Source organism: Haemaphysalis longicornis, unplaced genomic scaffold (genome assembly GCF_048455015.1).
Source record: "Haemaphysalis longicornis isolate Haplotype H1 unplaced genomic scaffold, Haemaphysalis longicornis Haplotype H1 scaffold_10, whole genome shotgun sequence".
In the NCBI taxonomy this organism is placed as follows: domain Eukaryota; kingdom Metazoa; phylum Arthropoda; class Arachnida; order Ixodida; family Ixodidae; genus Haemaphysalis; species Haemaphysalis longicornis.
Genome location: NW_027526204.1, coordinates 49199170 through 49224668, shown reverse-complemented (window position 1 = coordinate 49224668; position 25499 = coordinate 49199170). Strand labels below are relative to the sequence as shown.

Here is a 25499-nt window from a genome sequence, read left to right as displayed (position 1 = left end):
TTGGCCGATTGATGCAAGCATTTAACGGCATCTTACGTGACCACATTTGTCGAGCGAGCACTATGTTTTTTGAGACGATTATTTTCTCCCAGAACAAAAACAAGCCAGGTATAAATACGGCTTGCCACAGTATGGTAGCGCCATCTAGGTTCAGTAACGCCTCCGTAGGGCCCCTCCATGCCAGCACCGCTCTACAGGGTGGAGACATCCTTCGAATGGTCACGTGCCGCTGCAGTTGGGTCAACGAGCTCAACGCGTTGTACTTTTCGTTTCCAGCGGGACCCACCAACGCGAAACAGATTAGATGATTCAAACTTCGCTAGTAAACTGCTTTGCAGCGATAATTTTAGCGCGGTTTTGATACAAAAGGCTTGCTTTGGCAGTGATCGAGTGATCCAAAATGGTGGCGCCAGCGTTTACGTGTCTCCACCCCGTACAGCACACGCGTGAATAAAGGTACCCCAGGCTACAGAGCGGTCGGTTCCTGTGATGTCATTGCAGACACGAAAACACACGATTTGGCGGGAAAATGAAAATTTAACTTAAATTGAATAATTTCTCAGTGAATAAAGCATCGTTTGTTTCTGAACAAGCGCTGGGGGCACTATAAAACACGATATCTGTCGAATAAAACAAACTTGTATTTGTCCTCATGGCTCCTTTAAGCCATGATTTTTATTTGTCCTCATGGCTCCTTTGAGCCATGATTTTTTCGTGCGCCGAGTGCACATTGCACCAAGCAAGCTGTTGATAGCATCTTAGGAGCACCGACAAGTGGGCAAGTTGGTATGGCGACATAGTGACTAAAAGCACAGAAAAACACAGGACAAAGAAAGGAACTGCACATGATGAGTGCTTGTTAATAGAGTTTTAATGAAACCAAAATCGGGAAATCTCAACACAGGGCACCCTTTCGGTGCATTATACGCACAAACACGCACACAAAAACCGTGTTTAAACAATTGTGAAGTAATTGGTAATCACACAATGCACCACAACTGGCCAATGCTGCGTGTGAATGTTGGATCAATAGGCACATGACTGAACATTGTGAAGCCAAGACATTCAGCACCTAATCACTGAAAGCTATCTTGCAGATCGCATGTAGTCGGAAACAGTGTGCACAAGACAGGAGCGCAGTATATTCACCTGCAAAATTCTACAATGCCAGCACTGGATTCTAGGCATCTGGCAAACCCAAAAAGAGTCACGTGAAAGACATGCACTAGCCTTCACGTTCCATTCATGGCTGCTTAAAGGGGCCCTGAGATGGATTTACAAGTGGTTTTGTTCTACTCTCTAATTCTTGTCCAAAAATAGTAAGCATATTCACTCACGCTAACGGAAGCTTTTACCCCGGCGAGACGGAACTATTTGTTGGCTCGGCGGCTTCCGGTGACGTCGAAGTCCGACCTCGTCCAAAGCAAAGCACTCATTTTATGGTTGGCTGCCGGAATTCACTTCTATGTTCGCTAGTTTTGATGGCGGCGGTTCTACCCGCGTTTCTTTGCAGCATTGTCGTTACCATGGCCAGGGTTACTTCAGTAAGTGGGTCGCATTTGAGATGACAGCGCTTTTTTTTTTTTTGAGCTAGCTTCTCAGTCCTTACAGATTTTGAGCAGGGCGTACTGCACATACCGTGATTGCAGGAGTCGAATTTGCGTGCGGGAGAGTTACTGTGAACGGTAACTCTTTACTTTTATTGTCGCTACATAGCTCCCTGCGCCAGCGAAGTGTACGCTCATGTTGATACAGGGGTGGAACAGCTGCGCCTTTTGCGCCATTCAGCGCCAAACGTGTTTACCTGCGCCGAACCGCCCATGTTGCGCCAAACCCGCCTGAATTAAGGGGGATGCGGGTCTTAGAATGGTCGAAAATCGCAAAAAATGCATTTTAAGCAAAACATATTTTTGAAGTCTTCGTACCTTCAACCATTTTCTCTAAAAGTTTCGCCGCTGAATTCGGTCGGAAAAAATCTTAAAATCGACTTTGTAAACGCACCGGGAGCTGCAAAACGCCGAGATTCAGGCTAAAAAAGCTCGAACTTCGCGCGGCCGCCACACTAGAACCAGACTGCCGGCGGCGGCCATCTTGAGCTAGCCTTGTAGCTGCTTTCTTTGTGGGTATTTTGTGCTATCTCGAAATGGCGTCACTTCAGGAGAACCATCGGGAGAACGAGCGTTGGCGCCGATTTCGCGAAGATTTTTTATGAGCCGCTGATAGGCAGGAGCGCGCGCGCTCAAGACAAGCCCCCGTTCCACGTCTCTGAGTTTTGTTTTTGTAGACGCGCGTTCGCCGCCGCAGTATTTTTAATTAGGGCGCGTTTTCTCTGCCGTTAGTGAATGCGGTTCTGTCGCAACGTCTTTTTGTCTCGTGCCGCAAGGTTTGAAGACTTTTACCTTAACGAATGGCTCGCTGCAAGCCCACGAAAAAAACGACAAAACGCCTAAACGGCGGTGCTGGGACCGCCTGTTACGTACGAATATGGTTCAAGAAGTGCCGTGTTAGGGTGGGTAAAATGCCCATTTTAGCCACCCTAGCTGTGTGGAAACGTCCAGATTTAGTTAGCTGTTGCGCTTTGGATGTATTTGTGAAAAAGTTGGCAGAACAATATGTTCGTGTTTTGTTTAGTTTGCATAGCATTGAAGGAAGTGCAAAGTAACAAGTACCGTTTGTGAAGTTCAGAAAAAAGTGTTGTTTTCCACCTGGTTGCCAAGATTTTCAGTACTTGCATAAAGCTTTTCCGGACATTTTTGGGGTACAGTCATATTGTTTTTTCCTTCCTTGAGGAACGGGGATTTTTATATTGTGGCTATGCTGTAGCAAGAGTTAGAAATCTACAGATATATTTTTCTCTATCTTATTTTCCGACATCATGCTCTGCCTTATGGAGTGTTTCATTATCTGGCTTTTGGCCTAGGATGACGGTACAGGTATCATTTCATTTGCAATAAATAGATCTAGCAGGTGAGGCTGTTTATATCACTCTGGCGTTGATCGCCAAATTAAAGTCCACCTGCAGCTCTGCAGTTTCTTATTTTGTGAGATCACGTTCTTCCTTACGAGATGTTTTCTTATCTTACTCTTGAGCTAGGATAACAAGATTGGTATAATATTATTTGTATTTAATTGATCTAGCAGGTGATGCTATTTGTATCACAAGCGTTGCTCACCAAAGTGCATATCACCTACAGCCTTGCTGTAAGTTTGAGATGCATTGCAGGACAATCTCTAGTTCTGGGTGGCTGCTGTGCTTTAGTCTCATTGATAGCACAAAAATAACGACACATAGTATTTCACCCTTTGTGTATTCTGAAAAGACACTGACAGAAAAAGTGAAAGATGATATACTGTTTCTGAAGTTTAACCGTAGAAAATTTAGTTTACCTTCACAATTTTGTACAGTATTCGTGTAAATTTACGTCAGCCTTTCCAGATTTTTCCTAGTGTTAGTCACATACTTAGTGTGCTTTTTTTCGTGAAGAACAGTGCTACAAAATGATGCTAATTATATTGTTGGAGCTATGCCGTAGCAAAAGTTACCATGATCTGAGACTTCAAATGCATTTTTCTGTTTCTTTTTTTTTGCAAGACCATGTTCTGCATTATGGGGGTTTTGTAATGTTGCTCTTGGGCTAGGATGATAAGACTGGTACCATTGGATTTGTACTGAATTGATCTAGCAGGTGATGCTATTTTTATTACCCTGTCTCTGCGCACTTATTTGCAAAAAGGAGTAAAGATTAGACAATTTTATACGAATCGTTGATCCTAAATGTTCACCTCCTTCATGCATTTCAAAGGTCATCAAAACGAGCAAAAATGGCATAGTCTGGCACCGCGGACCCTTGGCATTGTATTCATAGAAATCATTATTGAGTTTGATCTATCAAAATTGCTCTAAACCCCCGTAAGGATGGCTCAGTAAATAAATTTGAAAACATTATATTTCATGAACAAATAAACCTATATTAAATCCAATTACAAATTTAAAATCGGTGTAGAAGCTCATCAAGGCTGCTAATTTGCATCTATCTAGTAGTGAAAATTAAAAAAAAAGTGTCTAGAGACCCACCTCTGCGTGATACGGCTGCCATGATACCCAGTGCTCGAAAACTTGGCTGAAACATTGTGTTTTTGGTTTCATAATGTGTTTATTGTTTCGGTTTCATTAAGACTATGAGCAGCTATCAAACCTGGCTTTTGCTTAGCCATAAGGCAGCAGACACTACGCGCCACCTGTTTGAAATTTTGTGTGTTGCATTTGCATGGTTGTGTTGGCCGGTGTCGGCTGTTGAGCCACAATCAATGAAAAATGGCCAAAAGTAAAATGTTTTTGTGTCTCATCACAAATAGAATAATATCCGCATGAAAGGTTATAGTTCATTAGAGGTTAACATCAATTTAGTCACCCATTTTTGGCGATCCTAGCTCTGCTTCCCGTAACTTTGTGTTGCTGCATGTATTGAACTAACAGGGTCTTGGACGTTTGCCCTCGCTTGTTAATTCAGTGCACTTTTGCTTTGAGATATCTTCTCATTTTCACCCGTGAACTTGAAACGGCAATTAATTTCAAACTTGCTGTGAACTTCCTGCTAAACGGAGGAATGCTGGTGGCTATTGCCTCCCCCCCTTTTTTCTGTATTCAGAAAAGAACAAATAAACTTCAATTAAATTCAATTCACTCGAACTTCGGGGTTAGCATTGCTTAGTGGAGGATGGTCTAATAATATAGTGCCTTTTGACATCCTCTAATTAGGTCGTTGTCTGTAGCAAAAGTTCGTAGAGTCTTGCATCCCTGTGACGGATGAAGAAATAGCTAGGTTCAGTTTTGCACGCACTGATACCGCTGTTCGATATAAAAAATGCTAGCAAACACCTTGTTTTATGGAATGCCGCCGTGGGGTCGCATAAACACTGCCGTTTGATGGACACGAAGCAAGGCGTGTTATCTGTTCTCTTTTGACTCTCCGCGTGAGGCTTAGCCTTCGAACGGTAATAATGCAACACACTCGCTGGGGCGATCGAAGGTAGATGACTCCGCATTTTGTAAACCTCTAGATATAGTACAAGGGCTGCATTCCTGGTTTAGAGTAGGTTCTAGGTAATGGTAGAACACCTGAGAATAGTATTGATTGATTGTGGGGTTTAACGCGCCGACGCAACGCAGGCGATGAGGCGCGCCGTAGTGGAGGGCTCCGGATTAGTTTTGACCACCTGGGGATCTTTATCGTGCGCCGAAATCTCGTACACACGGGCGTTTTTGCTTTTCGCCTCCATCAGAAAAGCGGCCGCCGCGGCCGGGAATCGAACCCGCGACCTCGTGCTCAGCAGCGCAACGCCTTAGCCACTGAGCCACCGCGGCGGGTACCTGAGAATAGTAGAGAGATTAGGTACTTGGCAGGGGACTTGCACAGTGGCCTGCACAGAGATTAGGGAGGCACCATAATGCTGTGAAATTGTGTTACATCTCCTCCAACTGGCAATTCTGGCTGCTATAAACCTGCTCAAAAAATGCCTTTCTGGCTGCTCCAAGCCTGCTACAAAAGGCACTTTTGCCTGCTCCCAGGACTGCTCCCAAACCCATGGACCCTGTTCCACCCCTGTGATTAGATTACAGCAAATGCACTGCTCTCGGTGCTTCATACAAGTTATGTAGTAATCTTAGTTGATATTGTTTATTACTTTATACTAAATCATGCTCAGGAGTACGACAAATTACAATTTTTTTTCATATGGGCGAGCAAAATCTCCGCCCCTACTCTAGCCTCCCACATTAAATGGGTCAGCTGCGTTTATGAACTCGCAATGCTCTTTTACGCTTTTAAAATCATTTTTGGCGAGGTAATATGGGTAACTCTGGAATTATTACAGTACAGTTAAACCTCATTATAACGAGACGGGCTATAACGAAATAATGGATATAACGAGCAAATCGTAATTCCCCTTGAAAGTCCCCATAGGAACCAATGTAATTAAAACCTCGTTTTAACGAGGTAAAATTTCCCTGTTACGGTATATAACGAACAAATTTCGTTGAGAAATCAAATTTTGAGATAATTTTACAACAGTGCGCAACGCGGATTTGAGACAGTGCGTGACGCAGCAACTGTATTAGCAGTTCAAAACTCCCGCCATGCGGGTGCTGCGCCCGCGAAGCCCCCACCCTCCTCTCGCTGCACACGGGATGCAGACAATGGGAGCCTTCGATTTACAGTGTCGGACTCGCAGCGGGCTCCCCGAGAAGCAGTCCATATCCCTATGGCTTCGGGGAATCCGCGGACTATCCGCGGTTAGCCTGAGAAGAACCCCAATGTACACGGCGCTCGCGGTTGCGTCAGGTTGCATCGCCTTCCTCTCCCCCCCCCCTCCTCCCCTGTTCGTATCGCCAACGTCGCTGCGTAGTTGTGTGTGCGTGGGTTTTGGCAGTCTTCAGCCTTATCTTTTATCGTACTGCCGGCGTGATTCCAACAACGTGAGTGCGACAGGCGAGAAGCGAAAGCGAAAGACTATCACGCTTGAACAGAAGACGGCTATGATAAAAGCCGTCGCATCGGGTGCGAAGGAAGGTGGTAAGGTGGCAAGAGACTGACGTGTGGACGAGTACGCTGTCCACCATCGAGAGCAACCGAGAGTCCATGGTCAGCGCTGTTGCACATGGCTTGAAAAGAGGCGCTAAGGACGGCGTCGGAGGGACTAGATGCGGTGGACGTGCTGCGTCGCTACTTCGGCGCGCACGAGGGCGGCGAAGATGGCGTGAACGTAGCGGCCGCAGCTGACGGAGCCATCGCTCGCATCAGGATCATTAATGTCCAATTACGGACTTCTTCGTAGCCAAGTCTGTTTTAAATACGAGTTTTGAACTGCAATAAAGTAGGTTCGTGACTTTTCCTTTTTACCTCCGGAATGTGTTTATTTTACTGACTACCGCCGTGCAGCAAGATGCTATTTCGCCCGCTTTTTGTTTTGGGTAACTACAATGCATAATATTTGCAGTAAATGTCGGCTACGGCTATAACGAAATATTGACTATAACGAGCAAATCTCGGCGCCCCTTCAATTTCGTTATAACGAGGTTTAACTGTATATCTACATTTTATGTTGAAATATTTATCAAGAGGGGGAATTTTGGTTAATGCATTACTTGATGTTAATTGTTCCCACTGTATGGTGGCATCGGTAGTATAGTTTCGTTTTTTTTAACTCTTTATAGCAGAATTCCACGACTTTGTTAAAAGAAAATTATTGTATTGCGAGAGTTTAATCCAAAACATCCAAGATTCAAGCTTTCAAGTGTAAGTGAACAGTTCTGGGGACAAACATTTGTGTCATTTGCTTTAAGACAAATTTGGCAATGGCGCTACTTGGCAGCTGGCAGCCAGAATGCAGAAACCGCTGAGTGCCATCCTTTCGCATTCAGCGGCAAACAGCCACTGTTGTTTCTGTTAACACGGTAAACGGTAAGCGCACTAAGGACACTCGGCAACAGGGTTCACTCGGAAAGCCGAGCACACCAAACCGCATTTTCTGCGATCATGACTTCATGTTCCTATCAAGTCATGATCGCTGGAAAATGCGGTTTGGTCCAGTTTGGAAATTAAACTTTTTGGAAGAAATTGTCGTTAGGGGATGCGCATGCTCTTCACCTTGTCGCGAGCAGCGCAGAGACAATCAGCCACAACAGCGTTTGGGCTTGAACTGGACTTGAATGTGAGCGTGCGCCTCGTGATCACGAGCAGTGCCCGGCGTCGTCCAGCGCTATGTGAGGAGCTCCCACCTTCATCGTCTCAGCGTGGCTGGCCCTTGGCATGCAGTTCGCTACAACCTCATGACTGAAACAACGTTGAGGTTACGCTCAAAACACAGAGGAGGGTACAAAGAATCTTTTCGGCCACAGCAGCCACAAAAACAATTGAAATTGATGAAACTCTTATACTAGAAACTGAGTGCTTCAACCGCGCACGTCGTCGCTCCTGCGCTCATTGTATCCTTACAGCAAGAAGAGGTGGGCGTCGAGCCGGGTGTGTAATTGCCTTACACTTCGATATAGCACAAATATCTGGCACTGTATAAACGCAAATGGACGGGAACGGTGTTTTTTGTAGCTTTGTAGAGTTTCCATGTCACAAAAATTTGCTTAAATTTACGTTGGACTGGCACGTCGCTGATTAGATTAAGAAATACTCGTGCTCTGATACCATCAACCTCCAAAAACCTTATCTCAGGGGCCCTTTAACACGTTACTGTATTTGCTCACTTTGATGATTCCTGTAACCCTACCTTCAAGCATTGCGATAAATTGTATGTGTGATGATTGTACAATGGTCATTGCCTTTAGCTGCACGGACCATTGATTTTTTCAGTTCGCGATGTGGACAAAACTGAAGATGGTGCCTCGCAGAACTTCCCTGCTTTGGGAGATGATGCTGACATTGTGGCAGAAGCTGGTCCTCACAGCTGCTCCTGCCCCCCAGATTCTGGCAACCCAAAGTAGGTTGCAATGCATGCAGTGTTGCTGCTTGTAGAACATAAGCACCGTGTGGACGTCACATTTAGAATGGGAATTTAGTTTAAAATGATACAGGTGTTGCAGCAAATCTTTAAGGGTGTTTTCTTCTGCAAATTAAGATAGGAATAGCTTGTGAAACTTTCGATGCAATAATGAAACCTACAGTAATCTGGATGGCGATATTATCACAGTCAGGGTTTTACACGTAAAAATTCACACGAGGTTGTATCTGCACATACGGTTCAACGGTCTCTTAAAGGGACGTACAACTGATTTTTGTGCAGTGCTTGTCTTCTAGCTCACATAACAACCAACGTTTTATACACTAGGGTAACCACAAGGAATTTAAAAGTAAACAGGCGGAAATAATTTTGAATTTGCACTAAATTCTTTGGAGTCTGAAAAATGGCACCATTAAATGTACTCGTTTTACTCCATTACGTGGCCAAACAATTCAGTCTTTTTCAACGCAGGATTAAAAAAACTGCATAACAGAATAAGATAGGGGTCACATTATTGTTGTTTTAGCTGGGGACAAGTTTTTATATACCTCTTTTTTGTCAGGTGTAGTAGTTAAATGTGTTTCTGCATGGTGCACTGTCATGGTTGGCAGCATTCCTTTTGGCAAGGCACGTATACGTATGGCCAGTATATCTAAAAATTCCCATTTCTCAAACGTTCTATGGCACTGTCAACAAAGCCGTTTTGGGTTAAGGTGTTTTAAAGGATGCCCTTTTTATTTGCTTCAGAGAAAATGTACTAGACAAAAATCGGCTGTCTCTCCCTTTAACAAAGTGGAGACAAGGGTGATGATTTCAGCTTGTTCACATTTGTGAAAATTTGAAAGTGGTAACGAAACAAGAACCAACTGTGCTGACCCAAAACTGAGTTCATTCCACATGCTCTCTAAGGAAGGAGAGAAGCCGAGAGAAAGGTAAAAACACCGAATACAAGTTCTCAAGCCATACAAGTGAAAGACAATGCCACGCAAGTGCTGAAGATAATCACTCACATAGGAAATAAATGTCTAAATCCAAATCAATGTATTTACACAAAGCGGGGCTAAGTTGAAGGCACAGGTTAAAAAGCCTTTTTAGCAATTGACAAAAGGTTTGTTCCCCGCATACTGCCGTAGCAGCAGTGTGGGATCAGATGCGTGCGATAGGTGTGAGAAGCGCATGTGTCCCAAACTTAAGTAAATTAACATAAGGGAGGCGAGTAGACTCCCAACCCCCATACAATCTTCTGGGTGATACTAGGTGTCTCCGCATTAAAGGTTGTAGTATCTTTGTAGCATCTGGCATTAGAACTGCAGATCCGTTACATGCCCTTCACAAGCTGGCAGGCCTCCTGCCTCCTCTGCACGCTTATGGTACCCTTGTACGTCATTGTTGAGGTCGTCGTCTACATCTGGCAGCATGGCATAGAGCATGGTAGTTGACAGCCTTTGTGGACAAGTTCAGATTCATCTGCGTGGTTTTCTGGTAGCTGTGTTGTATGGAAACGGGACATATGGAAGTACTTCATTCCACGTCTTATGTTCAACGTCGATGTACAGTGTCATCCACTCTTGGTGGGAATACGGCGCAGCATGGCCGTGCTTCGCTCAGTGCCAGCGCCAAGCCGCAGCCGCGCATCTAAGCTAAGCAGCACAGCCACACGGGGGGCTTGGAGGCAGAGCTTAGTGTAGTCTGCTACAGTGCGGGAGAGTGCTGTGCTTCCTTTGCTAACTCTCGGCATGATTGTAGCATCTTAGCACATCGCGACACTGCTGCGAGAAAGCGCACTTCATTCACTACGGCGCATTGTGCAGTTTGTGCATACCACAACTGAGTGCTTCTTTTCAGTGCCACGATCCCTGCTAAATGTATGTTGCAAACATTTTAGGGCTGGTTTGATTTTGTTTAATGAGAGACGCTGTAGAGGACACCTCTATACAATTTCGATCTCCAGGATTTATTCCGCATTATGCAGAACATGAGTGTCGGTGCATTTCATCTCCACTGAATTTCGGCCACAGAGGGTAGGTTTCGATCCCGCGACTTTGGTCGGTTTGTTGGCTTTTTTTCTTGAATATGATTATTGTAGTCGAGACGGTTCAAGCAGTCACCCGGCAAGCGAGTCTCACACATCCTGCCCAATCGTCCTATTCTCCATCAGAGTCCTGGACTGGCCCTAATCTGGTCTGCTGCATTATAATGCAAATATTATTGGTTGCGCTGCCTACCTGGCTAAGTATTGGGAGACGGCGGCACTACCATTTGTTGGCACCTGCTACGTATTCTTCTTTCGTTCTTTGTTCACATAATTTCATTGATCAAATTCGAAGTCGCATCGAGCAATCCACAAACACCTTTGAACTAGGCTGAGCATGTTAACATGACGAAATAAAAAAAGGTGGGCCAGACCCCATATCCGGGCATATGACCATCTGCTTAAGGGAGCAGATGCAGAAAATACAGCTTTACTCCACAACGGTCTTTACTCGAGAGTGCAGTTAAGTCATGAGAATACCACGGCATGTTGGCTCAGTGGTTAGGGGTCTTGGCTATACTGAGCCGGGGGAGCCATGTTTGATCACGGTAGCAGGTGGCGCATTTTAATAGAGGCAAAATGCAAGGATATGCGTTTTGCTGCACGATATCAGTGCACGTCAAAGTGCCTCGAGTGGTTATCCAGAGCCCTCCTCTACAGCGTCTTCATAGCCAGTCATTTTCTGGCATTTAGTCCCACAACATGAATCAAACCAGTCCGGAAATGTTGCAACAATACACGCATTTAACTGGGATCGTGGTGCTGAAAAGAGGAAGCGCTCACTTGTAGTACGCATGAACTAAACAATGCGCTGCAGTGAGTAAAGTTCACTTTCCCGCTATGGTGTCGCGGCACGCTAGGACGCTACAAGCATGTCGAGAGTTAGGTGTTCTTCACTGCGAAGCAAGCACGGCGCGCTCCCACACTGTAGCAGACGACACGAAGCCCTGCCTGGAAGCCCCTGTGCACCTGAGCTGCTTAGCTTCGATTCGCGGCTGCGGCCTGTTCGCTGGCACTGCTCGGAGAACAGCCATGTCATGCCCTTTTCCCCGACCTTTCGAGCTTGCCTCACTCATGCCTGTATCATAAAAAGCATGTTCGCACCAGGCTGGCCTGGGCCCACTGCCCACAAGCAGTGCCGTGCTTATGGCCACAGCACGCCAACAAGAACTCGCTAGTGCGTCAGTGTCAGCCTGCGCGCATTCTGTGAACTCGCTCATGGAGCAATGAACGTTACGCCCCAAAAATGGTGAATTCAGTATAGAAAACATTGGCCAAAAACGAAGAAATCAACCTACAAAAAATAAAAGAATGCACCCTCGGGGATTCAATCTTTCGGATTGCAAAATACTTTACCTAGTCCTCCAGACCCCTCGGCCACAAGCCAGTGCTGCTGGTGGTGAAAATATAAGGTATTTAATGTTTAACCACTTTAGACTTTTATTTATTTTTACCATTTCAAGCAGCTTAGATGACTATTTCTTGTATAGCACTCGTGCAGTAAGCGTCCCCCAAATTTTCACAATATCTCACATCTAGCAGTTGCATTTCTTAGACAGAAAAGCGTTCCCAGTTGTGTGGTCGTGCTGCTGACCGCTGTGGTTCACCCAGTGCAAAAAGTGTGCGTCCTGCACGCTAGTTTTATGCTGTAAGGTGAAAGTTTCAGTTGATTTTATTTTCTTAGTACCTATATTAACTTCGCTTACTCTTCTCCTACCTTAAACTGGCCTCACATTTTCCTACTCGCGTACCAGTCAGCGAAGTGTCACATGTGCGCTTGGGGAGCGACTTGGACTTGGAGCTTGATACAGTATACAAAATAAAGAAAGGCACATTATTCCATTCACAAACATGTCGGGGCTTAGTATCAACTGAGTGAACGAATTGTGACGACCCGTCGGCGGCCTGTGGACTAAACGCTGGGCCAACTGACTCTGTTCGAAGGTCGCTGAGCCGTGCAGTAGCGCAGTCAAGCCAAGTCATTTTTTCCTGACGCCACACGAAAATGCCTCAGAAAATAGATGAGGATGCAGAGAGGAGGACAGCGTTTTTTAATTGATTTTTCTAATAAACGAATTTGCGTACCGTATTTTCCGGTCTATAAGTCGCACCTTTGTATAAGTCGCACCCCCCTCAAAATGAGTTTTTCCAAAAAAAACGTATATAAGTCGCGCCGGTGTATAAGACGCACCGGTGTACAAGAGGCACTTGTTAATTAGGTAAACTCACAGTGAATCAGATCGTTAGAAAGAGTGGCGAAAGTACATGGTTGCGGCGGCCGCCGCCTATCAACGCATCGCCCGGTGAGGAGGACTAGACTCATGCATCTCCCGTCCAAAGTATTGACAGAACAAACTTCTCAAAAATGGTTTATTGATACACACAGATGACATGTACTTACAAACGGCGTTAGGCAAAACCATTGTAGTCTTCTTCCTCCGACTTGCTTACAAACAATTCAGCAACTTCAAGAGGGAGTTCCACCAGCAAATCGCTATCGCCCTCCGACTCACTGATATCTTCTTCGCCAACATCGCCACCACTCGCGGAATGGATCATTCCGGCCTTTATGAACCCGGCTACAACTACTTTTGTAGAAATGGAGTCCCAAGAGACGGAGACCCATTTGGCCACCTCTCAAAACATCGCGCGTCTCTTGCGTGCTGTCGTAAATCAGCGCAATAAAGGTGTCATGGCAGACGGAAGTGACGCGACCGGAAGCGGCCTGAAAATCGAAACTTATCAGCAAGCTGTCATTTTGAAAATTAGCAGCACGTTTACCTCCTTCAGAGTAACTCTCTGTGATAATTTATAAGCTGCATTTTATTTTTGCTACCCAGTTTGATATTACTTTGAATTTATTCTGAACTGTAGTTACTGCGCATGGAGAAAGTGGCGCGCGGTTGTCGCAGGCCGTTATCATTGTTTTCGACTGGAATAAACTGCTAATTCTTTGATTTAATGTCCTGAAGCGACATATGGGCTATGAGAAACACAGTAGCGGTGGGATTCGGATTCATTTTGACCATAGAGCTGTGTTTCCTAACGTGCGCTGCCCACGCGTGGCCGCCGCGAACTGGAATTTTTCCATACATAAGTCGCACCGGTGGATAAGACGCACCAACGAAAATTTCAGAAAAAAACCGCGACCTATACACCGGAAAATACGGTAAACGCACCCAGAGTGGTCGAAGCATGGCCTAAAAAATCCGGACTACAGTTTTTACTAGTTATCCCGCAAAGCTTACAAATCACTTCAGCGTCCCTTTAAGCCGTTATGTTGATAAGACCAAGGACAAGGGTTTGATGGCAGCTGTTGTGGCCACTTTCCAGATGGTGGCAAAAAGTGAGACAGCCTGTGATTTGTTATGAGCTGATCAAAATAATTGCGTAGCTATCGACTACTGTACAGCTTTGGCATTAAACCCACAAAATAAATATTTTAAGTTAAATTCTATACTGATGCACAGTGCAGTATTGCTGTACATAATTCTACCTTGGTGAAAGTCTCAATCATCCGAAATGGTGTCAAAGACCACACCAATGACTATGCCAATATCTTCGTCTTGCAGGAGCAGATGTGCGGGCTCCTGAGGGGTCATTGGGTTTTTTGATTGAGATTTTTTTTTCAGTAAGCATCATGTAAAAAAGAGCGTTTGAGGGAGGCCATCACGTTGTTGTTTGTGTGGTTTGTGAGCCTACTAGGAATACAAAGAGGCTGAAATGGCACTTTGTTGCTGTCAAAAGGATGAGAACTCACTGAGAATACAAACTGCACGAAATATAATGCTGGTGAAAGAGGAAAGGGTGGCACTATTTTATTGGGCTGTACTAGTTTTTACTTTTTTCCGCTGTGTGCTAGAGTGCATTCGAGCTTCTATGTAGTCCTAATAAAACAGCAGATATAATATTTAGTCAAAAAATGGCAAACCTGTTGCTAATGGTTTTTGTTAGCAGTTTTGGCCGCAAGATCCTGCTCGGGGAATTTCACCCACATTGGTGGCTATGTGAAGCCCCAGCTAACCACACAATTGTTGGTCCCATTGAGTTTTTTGTATCGAAATGTCTAGCCGAGACTGCAAAAGTATCTGAAGGACGCCATTATTATGCTTATTACTGGAGTGACATACTCAAGATCCTGTTATGTGTAGCACCTACTTAACAGTTTTTAACATGGTTGTCATACTTTCTTATTACCTGGGAAACATAGCCCAAAGGGTGGCCTTGCACATAATATTCGCAGTAAACAGAAGTGGAAAGCAATTTTTCTTACTGCAAAATACAGCCCTTTCCATGCAATAATAAATCGGGCTGTGTTTCATACAATACACTAAAAATTGCTGTATATTGTAAAATAATTGTGCTTGCCAGCGGTGACATCTCTGGCTGTTTTTTACATGCCACGACTGCTTGGTTGCATGCCTGCAGGCTACTGCAAGCAATAGAATACCATCAGTCTTCCGGACGTTTTTGAGGTACAAGGCGTTAAGCTAAAACAGCAGAGTACTAGCGAAAAAAATTTGCTCAGGTTTAACACTTCTAAATGTACTTATCAAAAGTGAAAGCAGACTATGGATGCAGCGCTTCATGAGTTTGCCTTTGCTTGATATTTTAGAGCCTGCTGTCTAGCTCAATCTGCTGGTTGACTGGGTTTATCCTTTTGCTTGTACTAAAGGGCATGCACCCACAGACCCACCAGCACACCATCAGTAGTGACACTGGGCAACCAAGTGCTGGAAAAAGAGCTTGCAAACCAGAGCTTTCATGTCTGTGCATTCTGTGCCCACTTGTCTTGCTTCTTCTAAACTCAGTCAGCCCAAAGTTTTCATATATCAGTGAGCAAACCCTCGCTGAGTAACGTAGTTCGCCTGCACTGAACCTCACACAGTCAGGCCAGCCGCAGCTGGTGGATAAGGCACATGCGATGTAGCGTTTTCATCATCGCCTAGTGGTGTAATAGCGAAGCTGTGCTGGTCCGAGGAAACAAAGCCAATGAAAGATTCAGCTTGCGTAAAAAAGAAGACGCCACTTGCACGCCGGTGGCTAAACATCATTGTGATGTGATGAATGACCTTGAAAGATTTAGGGTAGTAGAGCTTTTGCCTTAAATAGCCACATAAAGTGGGCAAGGGTGATGCTAACTGATCATGCATGTCTATCAAACGTATACTTCACATGATAGCAAGGGACGAAGTCCTTTCAATATCAAGCAAATCAAGGCTTACGGAAATGTGGCCATCATCCAAAGTTTACCGGTAAAGGAAACCACTGCAGTCACTGCCACTTATTTTCCTTTAATTTCCTCCTTTATATTCCTGTCCGAGACCTCTTATGTGGTACTTTTGGAAACTGGTTCGAATATAAGTACCGTATTTTCCGGTGTGTAAGTCGCAGTTTTTTTCTGAAATTTTCGTTGGTGCGTCTTATCCACCGGTGCAACTTATGTATGGAATAAATCTGATTCGCGGCGGCCGCACGTGGTCAGCGCACGTTGAGACACAGCTCTACAGTGTAAATCAATCCCAAGTTGACCGGTACGGCATTTCTCATAGCCCCTATGTCGCTTCGGGACATTGCACCAAAGAATTTTCAGCTTTTTCTAGTCAAAAGAATGATAATGGCCTGCGACAACCACGCGCCACTTTAGGCCATGCGCAGTAACTACAGTTCAGAATAAATTCAAAGTAACATCAAACTGGGTTGCAAAAACAAAATGCAGCTCATGAATTATTACAGACAGTTACTCTGAAGGAGGTAAACGTGCTGCTAATTTTTAAAATGACAGCTTGGAGATAAGTTTTGATTTTCGTGCCACTTCCCGTCGCGTCACTTCCGTCCTCCATGACACCTTTATTGTGCTGATTTACGACAGCACACAAGAGGCGCGCGACGTTTGGAGAGGTGGCCAAATGGGTCTCTTGGGACTCCATTTCTGCAAAAACAGTTGTAGCCGGGTTGACAAAGGATGGAGTAATCCGGTCCGCGAGTGGTAACGATGTTGGCGAAGATGACATCAGAGAGTCGGAGGACAACAGTGATGCACCGGTGGAACTCCCACTGAAGATACTGAATTATTTGTTAGCGAGTCTGAGGAAAAAGATTTCGATGTTTTTGCCTAAACGCAGTCCGTAAGTACATGTCATCTGTGTGTATCCATAAACCACTTTTGAGGAGTAGTTATGTCCAGACTTTGGATGTTATATGCCCGTGTCTAGCCCTGCTTACAGAGGGATGCATTACTAGGCGGCGGCCGCCACAACCATGTACTTTCACCGCACTTTCTAACGATCTGATTCACTATGAGTTTAAATAATTAACAAGTGCGTCTTATATACCGGTGCGTCTTATACAACGGTGCGACTTATATACGGTTTTTTTTTTGAAAAACTCATTTTGAGGGGGGTGCGACTTATACAAAGGTGTGACTTATAGACCGGAAAATACGGTACCAGTGTATTTCGAACTGAACAACGCCAGGAAGGGTACATCACAAGTCCGGACATTCCGGTTTTTATTCCTGAGCCCTTGTTGTTGAAAGGTTGCGATTAGAAAAGGTTGCATCAGGCAGTCTTCCAATCGCACATCATTGAGGGAAAGGCAACCGTACCTCGCAGTTACAATGCTTGCACTAGCCACAAGACCATGAGTGCAAGCAATCACAACAAGTTGCTATGTTAATAACAAAGTACTGATAGCAATGGTAAACAGTGATATCTGTGCCTGCACTTGTCTTCAGCTTCCAGTTTGCTCCAGCTGACGTCCTCCCTTTGCTGGGCTTGGCTCCTTCACGATTGCTGATCTTATTGAAAAAGTACTTAAATGCAAAGAAGCAGGTTTGAGCCTTTTAACCATAAAGCCCAATCTTTAACTTGTCTTGACTACTCGCAGCACCCTTCCAAGGAGTTTTAGAAGCTCCAAGCAAGCAAGTGATGTCATCAATGCGGACAATGCGACTTAAGAACCACTATCTAAGCATTCATGACCTTTTGGAACCTTGCTGGTGCTGTGCATAGCCCAGAGGTCATCATTTTGAAGCTGTAGTCTGTGTTTTTTTGTAAACATTCTTCTCATCGTCTCTCTCATCCTTTTTACATTGCGAGTACAGTGGCATCCCAGAATACCCCCCGCGGTGGCTCAGTGGCTAAGGCGTGCTGCTGAGCACGAGCTCGCGGCTTCGATTCATCACGTGGCAGTCGCTTTTCTGATGGAGGAGAAAAGCAGCAATGCCTGTGTGTACGAGATTTCAGCACACATTAAGGGGAGATGCACCTCGAAACAACTTTTTTTTTATTGGCCCTACAAGTTTGAGAATCAGACTGCAATAGATGTTTTGACGCAGATTTCAAATATGCCATTAGTTTTTTGTATAGCTGTAATAGTTTTTTAGTTATATAATTGACAAGCAAATTATGCTAATTTTTGTGGAAACTTTTAGATATAGCAAATATTCCCGAAAGGCATTTTCCTGTAGCTCATTTAATCCTTTGGATACCACAGAGTGCAGTTATCTAGGTAAGAACTGCGTGAAAGAACTGGAAACGCAAAAAAATTACGAAAGTGCAGCCAATTTTTTTTCGCCGTACACTGGAAAATAACCTGGCACTTTCGTATTTTATTTTGTGAAATATCTTTATGTCAAATAGATAACTGCACTCTACATATCTTCAGCTATGCGTGTGCAAATTGCATATTCTAGATCAATTATCAGTTTCCAAGAAACTTTCCACAAAACAGGAGGGACCAAAAATTCGAAAATGAGAAAATTGAGTTTGAAAGTTTGAGACATTTGTATTGACGGAAATGTGATTGTCACCGCACAAAACTACGTCACAGTGAAGAGAACCTTTTGTACAAAGCATAGCAAGTCGTTAGAACTTTCCATCACTGTAATTTGGCTGTTCACTGCACGAATTTTACATCAAAGTTGATATCACAACCACGGTCGCGGTGATCGGCGGCGGCATTAGGCTTAGCGGCCGGGCGAGCGTCAAGGTCGGCGGCCGTGCCGACCGCTTTCTGGAGCGCATTTTGCCGCCTTCCTCAGTACTTGCATATAGTTCGATACTTGCGGGTCTTGAAATCGCGCTTTCAGGCTGGCCATCATGCAAACATGCTGAGAAATAGAAAATCATCGAACAGTACTACTCGCGGACACGCGCGGCCATTGGATCGGACCGCTGTCAGGTGCCGTCCAATGGCGGCCGTGCGTTCCGTGGCGCATGACTCAAAACGCGCGACATACGCGTTCTTTTTCTTGTTTTTCTTTTATTTTGTGTGGAAATATGAGACTAGGGCTGGTGGGAAATGGAGAAGATGGCCGCTACCGCTCGCATGGCCGATCGCACATGGTGGGCGGCGCCGTGCTTTCGCGTAGGATTGCCGTGAGCAGGGCGCACTTTTCGTGACTTTTGGCTATTTCTCGCGCCGCTGCTGTCCACTTGCGCACATTTTTACCTAATTTCTCGTGCGAATTTCGACCTGCTTTTTTCAGAAATAAAAGTTTTTTGAGCAAAAATGAAGATGCAACACAAAACAAGTCTTTTTTCTCAAAAAGTCGCGATTTTTCGACCCGCGTCTCCCTTTAACATCCCCAGGTGGTCAAAATTATTTCGGAGCTTTCCAATATTGCACGCCTCATCACCTGTGTTGTGCCCTGAAATCAATGGAACCCCACAATAATGGAATTGCCCCAGAAAAAAATCGTGTAGCCAGAAATTTGAAGCCAGAAGAATGAAACAGAAATGACAGGAAAATCGCCTCCAAACCGGATATTTTTTTGCTAAAGTCGGTTATATTTCTCTGCAAATCTTACCTTGGAGCAGCTTCAAATCTCTGCTATCACACTACAAAAAGTGGTTCATTGCTTGTCATCGACATATACACCTAAGAATGACCGAATCGTATCAAACTCATCCAAAACACCCTGCGTGTTTGCTTCCTCTGCGCATTTTTTTTTTGTGGTCCTCTGCACCGAACATGGTCAGCAATGTCCTGCTTCTGTTGACGGACTTTGTCAGGCAGTGGCGTCTCGTTGTTCCAATGCTGTTCACGAAACAGTGAACACCGCTTTATCAAAGTCCGACACGACAGTAGCCATCGGTCTTGTTTTGCACACGTGCGCCAATAAAGAGTTGTTGCCTTGCTTCTAAAAAGGGTGGAAAGTGAGCTGCATGCAGTTCCAAACATGTGGTCTGTCAGTGCTATCCTCCCTCCCTCCACTTGGGCCACTGAATTGGCAAATGACGGCTACCTTATCTTGTTTCAGTAAAAAATTCAGCTTTGGGGCTGGCAGAGGCATCTTATCAATGGCCAATGTGCCGATCGTCACATGCACAATGAACGCACACATGCTGTTTAGCCAATGCACTGGCTTTGGTTTAGTGGTAGCCAGCTAGTCTAGCCCAAGCCATGTCATGAGTCACCATCCTCACCACCCATGACCAAACGAATCAGAGGCATAGGTGATAAATTGTGTGGCCCCTGGTGGGTTCCCTACGAGGCAGCTTCCAAGCCCATGTTCTGCGCGCTCTTTTTCTAAACAAATAAGGAGACAGCCATGCAAGTTGGCTGTTGCAGAAGTTTATGCAATTTCAGTCTGCAAAAATTGCATTTGAACACTTTTTGGAAACTCTTAGCTTTAGGTGGGTAGATAGCATGCTGACTGGACATGCACCGAATTTCGTTAATGCGGCATCACTGTTAAACAACATTTCATTGCCGAGAGATGTGAACTGCATGAGCTTCTATGGACATTTGCTCGGGGTACGAAAATATTTTGTTTCCATGGGAATTCTGTAGTCATAGGAATTCATTATCACGGGGTTAGACTATTCAGTTTTCTGGTGCTATAAAGAAAATTCCCACTGCAGGGGTGCTAGAGGAAATTGGTGATTGGCAACGGTGGGTGCTCATCTCTTTCAGTCGTTGGTAGCCAAAACAGAACTCAATGGGCTGTGCTTATTTTTATGACCACAACATGTGCAGGCTGAAGACTTTCAGTGGTTGTTGGATGTCACTGCCAATCGAGTCCTCTATAGCTTTGTTCTTTGTACTATTACATCTGAATTTCAATCAGCAGGCTTGCAGATCATAGTGAAATGATGTTCCTCTTAGTGACGTCCTGATGGTCTAGGTGGGCAGTAATGTTCTACATTTTCACTTTCACTTATCGCAGGTTTGTATCATTGTGAATTGTGAACATACTGCTTTTAAAAAGTGCAGTCACAGACAAACGAAATGTGAACACAAAAACATGAAGTGGAACACACACATAGTGCAATTCCTTTCCACACAAATCAAAATGATAGGTGTCTTAGTTACAAAAACAAAGTTGGGAATAGTGTCTTTCCAAATATACCAATAGCGTACCACAATTGATCTCAATGAATAGTGTTTTCAATTTTGCGTGTCTGCTTCATATTTTCGTGTTCGCATTTAATTTTTTTCATGACTACAATTCTCTTATGAACACTCTGACTTAAGAGGAGTACTCAAACAGCTCCATTTTAGCCTTCAAGTTGAGCACACCAGACTTCTCTTGCATATAAGCATAGCAAAAATGCATTGCAGCAAAAGCGCCTATACACTGCGAGTTACTTTTATCTTAATGTATATGTATATTTATACATTGTGTGTCACAAAAGATTTGAGAATATGCGGATGCTGATGTGTCATTGTTACCGACAGCTTGGATGTTTTTGCGATTGTTATGCGAGTTAAATAGTTTTTACTTAATGGTAAATATCTGAAATCTTGGATGGCACTACTACGATCGTGATAATGTATTTGTATTTGACCATATAGAGAGCTTGCACTGACGTCACTAAATGCCATGTTGGTGCTCTGCATGTGGGGTGGAAGGCTGTGAACGTACTGTAGCTGTTATCAAAAACAGCGCTGAAAAAGATGAAACCAGTGCACTAGAACGAATGGCGGTGACGTCATCTGCAAGCCATGTATATGTATAATGTTATTCACTTGAGATAAGACATGCATAATTTTAAGTTATGGTTTCTGATGGCCCAATTAGAGTACCCTTTTGATGGTAAAAGTGACACTGGTCTTGCGATGACGTGGTTTAAATATGGCCTACATGCACAGCACATGTACGAATTACTGCTGTATTTACAAGTATAAGTTTGTCATAAAGTTACGGTAATGCCTAAGAACCTTGTAAAACTGCAATTTGGGTAATTTCCAGGCCTTCTCTGCTGTGTGAAGCTTGGAGTGTTTCACAATTGCTACACATGTATTGGCAGCAAAACTGGTTTGGCAGGCCAAGCACTTCACATTTTGTTTATTTATTGCAGTATTGTCAGGCTGTTTTGCTTAACCTTGTTTCATTTTTATCCGCTTGGCCTTTTTCATTGCAGTCCAGCAATCCAGTTTGGAGGGAAGCTGCAGTCATGCCTGTTATGTCAGGGGAACAAGCAGGGAACTCATACAGAAGTTCGCTCCAGTAAGATGCTCTGGGTTTGTACTGTTTGCAAGAAATCTTTTTGTGATAAACATCACCTGGACATCCACATCAGAGTGCACACTGTGGAGGGGCCTCACATTTGCAAAACTTGTCAGAAGAGTTTCACTGAAAGAGTTAGCCTTGTGACCCATGAAAGATTGCACTCTGTCAAGAGGCCCTACTTGTGCTTTGTCTGTCAGAAGAGTTTTACTAGTAGATGTCACCTGGTTATTCATGAAAGATCGCACTCTGGCGAGAGGCCATATGTGTGTAGCATTTGCCAGCAAAGCTTTTCCCAAAAAGCCCACCTAGTTAGGCATGAAAGAGATCGCTCTGGTGAGAGACCATACTTGTGTTTTACCTGTCAGGAGAGCTTTACTAGAAGATGCGACCTTGTTATTCATAAAAGGGTTCACTCTGGTGTGAGGCCTTATACGTGTAGCGTCTGTCAGAAGAGTTTTACTAGAAGATGTCACCTGGTTATTCATGAAAGATCACACTCTGGCGAGAGGCCATATGTGTGTAGCATTTGTCAGCAAAGCTTTACACAAAAAGCCCACCTGGTTAGGCATGAAAAATTGCACTCTGGCGGGAGGCCCTACGTGTGTTTTATCTGTCAGAAGAGCTTTACTAAAAGATGCGACCTTGTTACTCATAAAACGGTTCACTCTGGTGTGAGGCCTTATACGTGTAGCGTCTGTCAGAAGAGTTTTACTAGAAGATGTCACCTGGTTATTCATGAAAGATCACACTCTGGCGAGAGGCCATATGTTTGTAGCATTTGTCAGCAAAGCTTTACTCGAAAAGCCCACCTGGTTAGGCATGAAAGATTGCACTCTGGGGAGAGGCCCTACTTGTGTTTTATCTGTCACAAGAGCTTCACTAAAAGATGCGACCTTGTTACTCATAAAAGGGTTCACTCTGGTGTGAGGCGTTATAAGTGTAGTGTCTGTCTAAAGAGTTTTACTAAAAGGTGTCACCTGGTTGTTCATGAAAGATCGCACTCTGGGGAGAGGCCATATGTGTGTAGCATTTGTCAGCAAAGCTTTACTCGAAAAGCCCACATGGTTGGGCATGAAAGATTGCACTCTGGCCCTACAAGTGTAGCACATGTCAGCTGAGCTTTATCCAAAAAGCCCACCTTACTGCACATGAAAGACGGCACTCTGGTTAGATGCCCTACTTGTGTAGCACCTGTCAGAAGAGCTTCAGAAAAAGGTGTGACTTGGTTGTCATACAAGATGTCACTCTGGTGAGAGGCCCTATGTGTGTAGCACTTGTCACCAGTGCTTCACAAAGAGAAGCCACTTGGTTATTCATGAAAGTTTGCACTATGGCGAGAGGATCTATTCGTGTAGCATCCGTCACAAGAGCTTTACTGAAAGAGCATGCCCGGTTAAGAATAAAAGATTGCACTTCGGCAACAAGCTCTAGTGTTTCGCAAGCCAGTAGTTTTCATAAATGACACCATCTACCTATACAAGCATTGTATAACTTTGATTAAAACTATATTAGCAACATTTCTGAAATAATTTTGTGGTAAAATGTCACTTGAATATTCATGAACTATGGCACATGTTATGAAAGATTACTTTAGTCTCATATGGCAGCAAAAATTTTACTGGAAAGTCCCATTGGTATATACAGTTGAACCTCGTTATAAGAGACATGGATGTAAAAGACAAATGGGTATAAGAGACACTATTGACCCACATGGTTGGCTGCCATATCTTTTCCATTAAATTGACCTCTTTTATAACAGACATCGGATGTAGAAGACAGTTGGTTATAAGGAACAAGTCATCCTTGAACTTGAATCAATAATCTCGCTTGTAACAGACATTTTAACTTCAGATGCAGTGCCACCAGTCACTCATTGCAGTTGCTTCCAGTGTGGAAACACAGGTGGACAACAGGCGCCTGCAGTCACTATTATAACTTCAGCAAAGACATGGTGGTTCAGTCAGCTATGAAATGACGATGAGAAGCCCTGCCAATGAAAATGCAACTTACGGAAGTGGTTCAAGCTTACTGCCATTCATTGGTGCGCGAGCAACCGCACATGCAGGCTCTCCCACTCACCTAGCTCCCAATCAAGAAGCATCACAGATGTTGAGTCCTGCAAGTGTAATAAATAGCCTGAGCACACAGCGCAAGAAGCTGCCCGCTCTGGCTATTACTAATGCTTGTGAACTCAACATCTATAATTCATCTTCCACAAACAGTAAAGGAAAAAAAGCTTGTAGAATCGGTTGTAAAAACAGTAAGTACAATCATGAAGCAAACAAAGATTCAGAACTGTTTCATGAATTCGGGGAGCCAAACATAAATTAGAATGAATCTTTACATCTTTTGCAACAAGCTGTAGCGTTCTTTTGAGCCTATTTTAGTCATATGGTGCCCACATTGAACTAGGTCTGATTAGTGAGTGCAAACATGGTTCCCTGCTTATAAGAGACATGTCATAAAAGAGACAGAAACTGCTCCCCGGTACATGTCTCTTATAAAAGGGTTCAACTGTACACATATATATATATATATATATATAAAATGTCCTGATGCAAAATTTCATATCACATTGGTCAGAATTCCCATCCTTTGAAAGGACTATTGTTAATGTTAACAGGTTGCAGTCACAAAAGCCCATTTGCTAGTAACGTCAACAGACGTTTGCTTAGATATGGTAAGTTTACAACAAAACTGCATTGTGGCAAAAGGATCAGTTCAGAGTGTGTTAGAAAAGCATTGCCTAGAAAGACACTAGATATGTGTACACTTATTAAAGAAGGTTGTAGGGGGTTTGCATACTGGCATGCAGACTACTCAAGCAACTTTTGTGTTGTTTTTTGACACTTTTGTGCTGTCGTAAAGACTTCTGTACATGTCGTAACAGCTTTACTTAAATCATAGCTTGGCCGTTTATGAGGTGGAGAATGGTGAGTGTTCTTATGTGTTTAGTACCGAAGAGCTCGACCTAGAATATAAACTGGTTGATCATAAGAGGCAACACTGTGGCTCTCAAAATCACCTATGTTTTGTGCAGTAAAATAATCCTCTACATTTTGGCCTACCGCCACCTCCACGCACCATTTATTTTTGTTCCAAGTATGCTGAATCTGGATTCCCAACCTCAATGTTGTCTTGTACAGTATTTGTTTGCCTACAAGTGTATTCACACATGGTCGCCTAATAAATACATTTATACTGGTTTATAAATTTCGAATTTTTTCTTACTGCGTTATGAACACATCATTTCTTTCAATGAGACAAATTCATGTAAAAGGTGTCTAATGGTGTGCATGCTATGCGGATGCCCATCAGTAACTTATTAGGATGTAAAAGCACTCCTGCATATGCCGGTGCTGTGCTGTTTATCACGCTCCAAGTTACTTTGGCACTCTCGAGGCTGAAATTTGAACTGCAAGTGTGCTGGCGCCAGACAGAGGTAAGACAAAATTAGGTGCAAAACACTGTAACCATGCTAGAAGGTACTAGATA

The 25499-nt window shown here is 44.0% G+C and overlaps 1 protein-coding gene across 1 annotated transcript in view; it reads left to right on the top strand.

Annotated features, from left to right (window-relative positions):
* LOC144158479 (uncharacterized) overlaps nucleotides 1-25196 on the top strand; it is a 30896-nt gene extending 5700 nt beyond the window's left edge. The window contains exons 4-5 of the mRNA XM_077689378.1: nucleotides 8364-8490; nucleotides 21916-25196. Of these exons, the coding sequence (XP_077545504.1) occupies nucleotides 8364-8490; nucleotides 21916-23122 (1334 nt within the window). The 3' untranslated portion in view covers nucleotides 23123-25196. The remainder of the gene's footprint in view (nucleotides 1-8363; nucleotides 8491-21915) is intronic.
* Nucleotides 25197-25499: the final 303 nt, after the last annotated feature.